The sequence below is a fragment of the Chenopodium quinoa genome, unplaced genomic scaffold (genome assembly GCF_001683475.1).
Source record: "Chenopodium quinoa cultivar QQ74 unplaced genomic scaffold, ASM168347v1, whole genome shotgun sequence".
Lineage (NCBI taxonomy): Eukaryota > Viridiplantae > Streptophyta > Magnoliopsida > Caryophyllales > Amaranthaceae > Chenopodium > Chenopodium quinoa.
Window position 1 is genome coordinate 2,313,691 of NW_018742292.1, and position 5,272 is coordinate 2,318,962.

Here is a 5,272-nt window from a genome sequence, read left to right on the forward strand (position 1 = left end):
AATTATAATTGCATGGATTCTGTTTTTATTGTGTTTCATTTCTATATGTTTTTAATACCATTTAAAAGATGAATAAAATTAATTACTACAAAAACCACTTGCAAAAACAGCATTAAAAAAAAAAAAAAAAAAAAAAAACTTCCTTAAAAAAAAATAGACAAATAAATAAATAAATAAACTTACAAGATGATGATGGAAGTTTGGGGGTAAGGTCAGATAGAAATTCATGGAGTTGAAATGTTTCCACTACATTTCCTCTTCCCATGTCCTGCATGTCTTACACCCTGAAATTTCCTCCATTTTTTTTTCCAAAGATCAAAACTTTGCAACAGAAAATGAGTTCCTAAACACAAAAAAGAAACAATCAGCCATGAAAACCCATCACAGAAAGGAAAAAGAGGAGAGAGAGAGAAAAATTACCCAGTAGAGATGTAGAATGTGTGATGACAGGTAAGAAAAACCCACTGAATTGTGGTGTTAAATTGGGTTTAAAACCAAGGATGTGTATCATGCATTAAGGTGATAGTTGAACATCTTTTGGACAGGGAATGAGCATACGACCATTATACCACCATTATAATACAGCAATGAGGTGACATATGGGTTGTTCGGTTCGATTGACTTTATTACCGTCATGTCATGTTTGGGTAAAAAGTTTTCGGTATTAGCTTGGGTCGGGTAAGTTTAGGTTGTAGTACTTGAAAATTTATTGTTGAATGTCAAGTTAGCTTATCATGAAAATAGAGCAATTTTGCCAATTTAGTCATACTTAATGTTGGGTAGTTACTATTTCAAGTCAACTAATTTCGAATATGAATTAGATCATTTGGGACGGGTTAATGGGTCTATATTGTGCCTAGGCCAAGAAATGGGAATTGTCATGGCATAGTATAAGGTATAATGAGACTAGGCAAACAGACTTTGGAATCTTAGTAGTATATACTCCCTCTATTTGAAATCAGTTGTCACATCACTAATTCAAATTACAGTATAAGTGTAACTTTGTGAATCAGTGGCAAAGGAAGTATCAAATAACTAGGGGAAATAATTTCTCATTTGTGTGATACTCGAAATACAATCCTTGGACCCTAAGGCTTAATTACCTTAACGCACCTGCATTACTCGTATTTAAGAACAATTTCTGAAGGATTTGGCATGCATATAACAGGTTATTTAGATTGCAACTAAGAAATCTGACAGTTGATAAGTTCATACTACCATCTATTCTTCTGATACATACACTAGGGAGTCTTTTAAGCCACAGTTACATTCACAAGAAGTTGCGATTTTATTATATCAAAATACGCTCATGAGACAAGGCACACACTTTGTACTTTCGATCAAAAAAGAAAATAACTAAAACTAATATTAGCCTAAGAACTAATGGGGTGAGGAGGAACGGTGCTTGGGATCACTCTAAATATGTCAACATCTATCACAACAACTGCCTCGTCTTTCTGGCTACCCAGCTGAAAGACCAAAACATCAAACTCCTCCAAGAAATTCTCAAGCGCAAATTTCTTCCACCCAGTAGAAATCCCTCTATTTTTGCAGCCATAATTAACTATCGAAGCATGCCATGAATTCTCCCCCACACGAAGAATGACTTCTTGTTTGTGGTGAAATAGATTCTTGAACTGCCACTCAGCAGGAATTTGCTGCCAAGAAAAAAACAAAAAAAAAAAAGGAACTGTCAAACATGTTTCTGACATATACTACAAACTGGAAAGATCAAGTTGCAAATGATCAGTACCAAGAAGAACCTCTTGTAAACACAAGTAGGTCGCATTATTGCAGTAAAGCTGTTTTCAGTCTGTTTTTGATTTGCCCTTCGCAAAGCATCATTTTTTTCTTCTTCAGTCACTGGCCTTCTATTTGATATGTACTCCTTTGAGAAACCCTTTACACCTGAAAAAATTTCCAAGCACAACAAGAAGGTATAGTTTGAACGCTAGCCAAATTCCAGAAAAACCAGTATCATCTACAATCTATTAAAAAAGCCACCAACTCATTCAAGAGTAATAAGATTTGATCAAGTACGAAGTACATAATATCTAACACAGCAAGGCCCTTACTTTATTCACCTCATTCATCCCTATGCAAGGGAAAAAAATATTTATAAATAATCTGTTAGAAAGCGACAATTTATAAGCTGTAAGAAATAATACAAAGGTCAAAAACTAATAATATAATGAGCAGCCCCTCAACCAAGCAAAATTCCCATTAAGATCAGAGGATTACCTCTTTTGAGCCCTGATTTCTTTGAAGATTTAGGAACTTGCTTCTTTGGTTGCCCTCTTTTTCCAAGAGATTTGCAAGAATGATCTTTCTCAGGGGAACTTTCTCTATAATCAGATGTGACCAGTGGCCCCCATACTGAAATCGGAATTGCATCCTTGGCTATACTGCTTCCATTTGGCTCCTTTTCTGCCAATTCTTGCATAAATTGCATAAAATCAATGGTAATGAGTCAAGTTTCAAATATTTACATACAAGCATCTTAGTGTTCCAACTTGCAGGTAGACAATAGCTTACCTGCTTGACCCTCGAAATCAGGAGAACAATCTGCAACTGGTGAAATCTCACTATTTTCAGGGGTGATAAGCTCCTCCTGTAAAGTCTGACTTCGATCCTTGGAAGTGTCATTTCTGCTAAGCCTATTTTCTGCCATATCATGTAAATTAAGTCATCAATTTAACCATATCAAGTAAATTAGCTCCTTGAAGACAATCTGCTGAGCAATGCTGACCAGATGGTGCTTTCTCTGAGTAAGAATGGTCTGTGACCCGGAAACCATCTCCATTTTCCATGGTAAACAAGTACTTCACTTTAGTCTGACTCGGATCAATTGCAGTAACATTTTTATGCACTGGGTTTTCTGCCATATCATGTTCATACAAGTGTAAGTAATTCAGAAAATTACAGAATTTATGAGAGATAGCTTATCATTTCAAAAATTAGATACCAGAGTGGGCCTTCAATATGTGAGAATGATCTGCAGCTAGAGAATTTTTTCCATTTTCGGGGGTGGTCAGGTCCTTTGCATTCTGAGTCAATTCATCGACAGTGCCTTTTCCCTTTGACTTCTTTTCTGCCATATTAAGTACACAGAAATAAATTCATGTTTCCGATTAACAAATAACCCAGCTTCTAGTCTCAGGAAGATCATACTTACTAGACTTTGTCAGAACTTTTTGAGAATGATCTTTCTCAGGGAGAATTCCTCCATTTTCAGAGGCAATCCTGTCTTGGTTTGAAATCTGATTCGGTTCCTTGAGATTTTCATTTCTGATTGACTTCCCTGACAAGTCATGAACAAGAAGTAAGACAACAAATCCCATTACTTAGATGAAGCATGTTTTCATTTCAAACATAAAAGTATTAGAATGATTACCAGATTTGATATTTTTATCACTTGGCGGATTGAGGGGCGGTACTACCCTTCTTAATCTGCCTTTAGGTCTAGTAGCTGCACAAAGCACACGTTTCTTTGAAATTGGAGCGTTCAACTTTTCTCTCGAGCGAACCACTTCTTCACCATCTTTCTTGGACTTCTTTGTAACAACAAAAGCAGGACCTTCATCATCATTATCCTCAATCTTGTCGCTGGAAGCCTCACTAGCAGTCCTCTTTTTTTGGTCTTCGAGGTTAGACTCAGTATGCCTACGTTTCTTAACAAAATAGGCTGATTCCTTCTCACAAGAACTCCTTTCATCAAAGATTAAAACTTCAAAATTTGAGCTCCGCTTGTAATTGAACACCAAGATGCAATTTTCATTCAGATCATTAACTTTAACAAAGTCTTTCCATCCATTTCCAACAAAAAGAAGATCATCAGATTTCAGCAATTCTATCTCCCACAAAGCACCACTTGGACCTTTCAGAGACACTTTATCTGGTAAATCATTCATGTGTGCAGCAAATTTCCCAGGCAGTACCTATTTATAATTGTCATGATCAAATTCAGATCAATATGCAGTCAAAGACTCTCAAAGAAAATCTTAATATTTTCCAAGATAAACTTGTAAAAAACAACAATTAGGCTACAATGTTTACACAACATTTAAGCATACATTAAGTCATTAACAATTAGGCTAAATGTATACACAACATCTAAGCACATAAAAATCCTGTGACAAAAGTTGGCACAACCATCCATAAGCGTCTCACAGTAATTTCTATTCAAGTAATCACAACCATGACAACCATTCGTAATTTCGATAATTAAATACAGCATAAGCAGCATCAAGTAATTCCTGACACGGGTTTTTATAATCTATGAGAATACTTACAATTTTTAGCACATGAACAGGAAATTATAACAACAATTGGTACAGATTCCTTTTATAATCTAGATAACGATATAGATTTACATCAAATTATAATGTCATGACCAACATTCTACTGTTAACAATTCTCTAATCTCGGAATTGGGTAAACAACACCACACATTGTATGAAGGCACAATAACAAACAATTTTGCAGCTTTAAAAGAAAACCAATCCCTCTATAATTAATCAGATTTAGTAATCGCAATTCTAGTTCAAATTACACACTATTAATTACGGAACGAGGAGCAGAAAAATCTAATTTTTTATATCAGGAAAAAAAAATAGAAAGTTGAACCCTTTAAAAAGGGAATGGGGTGAATTTCCATCAAAAGTGAAAAAAACAATTACTAAAAAAAATTACCCAACACAAATTAATTGAAGAACTTACAAGATGATCATGGAAGTCTGAAGCTAAGGTCAGACAAAAATGTACGGAATTAAAATGCTTCCAATACATCTCTTCTTCCCATGAACTGCAACAATTACACTCTGGATTTTCCTCCATTTTTCCCTAGAAATTTTCCTTCCTAATTCATCATAAATCAAACAAAAAAATTATAACAAAAAAAAAGTACACATCAAATATTAATCAACCCAAATCAAAGTGAAAAAAAAAAAAGGAAAGAGTAAATTACCCACTAAAAAATCAATATCAAAAACCCAGATGAAAATTGATGAAGGATAGAAAACCCCACATAAAAAGGGAAGAAATGAGGGTAAATTTGAGTTGGGAATGTGTGATTTTAGGAGAGTAAGGATTTGAGATCAATGGAAAACGTTACTTGATGATGTCCTTATTTTTAGCAGGTTACTAGTTTTGTCTGTTTGTGGTTGTAACAATGTACTCCGTAACAATGTAACATGCATTAAAGCCTTAAAGGTGGTGGGAATTGTCAGAGTCTCGAGTGGAGTATCATTGCCATATTTGCATGGGTGAAAAA

At 34.8% G+C, this 5,272-nt stretch overlaps 1 protein-coding gene across 2 annotated transcripts; it reads right to left on the reverse strand.

The window, feature by feature from the left end:
* Positions 1-1,269: 1,269 nt before the first annotated feature.
* LOC110686379 lies at positions 1,270-5,272 on the reverse strand. Of its 2 annotated transcripts, none has more exons than XM_021862992.1 (10): positions 4,967-5,272; positions 4,720-4,858; positions 3,395-3,938; positions 3,176-3,301; positions 2,966-3,091; positions 2,750-2,878; positions 2,536-2,664; positions 2,242-2,427; positions 1,754-1,908; positions 1,270-1,658 (listed from the first exon to the last, which is right to left on the reverse strand). In XM_021862992.1, the coding sequence occupies exons 2-10, from the start codon at positions 4,834-4,836 to the stop codon at positions 1,374-1,376; spliced, it is 1,797 nt and encodes a 598-aa protein (XP_021718684.1). In that variant the 5' UTR covers positions 4,837-4,858; positions 4,967-5,272; the 3' UTR covers positions 1,270-1,373. The 2 variants fall into 2 exon arrangements, with proteins under 2 accessions (XP_021718684.1, XP_021718676.1); XM_021862984.1 differs by having other exon boundaries at positions 2,242-2,436.

Excerpts from the sequence above, each read along its gene's own strand:
- LOC110686379 (XM_021862984.1), bottom strand. The coding sequence starts at position 4,836 with ATGGAGGAAAATCCAGAGTGTAATTGTTGCAGTTCATGGGAAGAAGAG. Across the intron at positions 3,302-3,394 it reads TGATAAAAATATCAAATCTG|GGAAGTCAATCAGAAATGAA; the intron begins GTAATCATTCTA and ends ATGACTTGTCAG. Across the intron at positions 3,092-3,175 it reads AAAAGTTCTGACAAAGTCTA|AAAAGAAGTCAAAGGGAAAA; the intron begins GTAAGTATGATC and ends TTAATATGGCAG.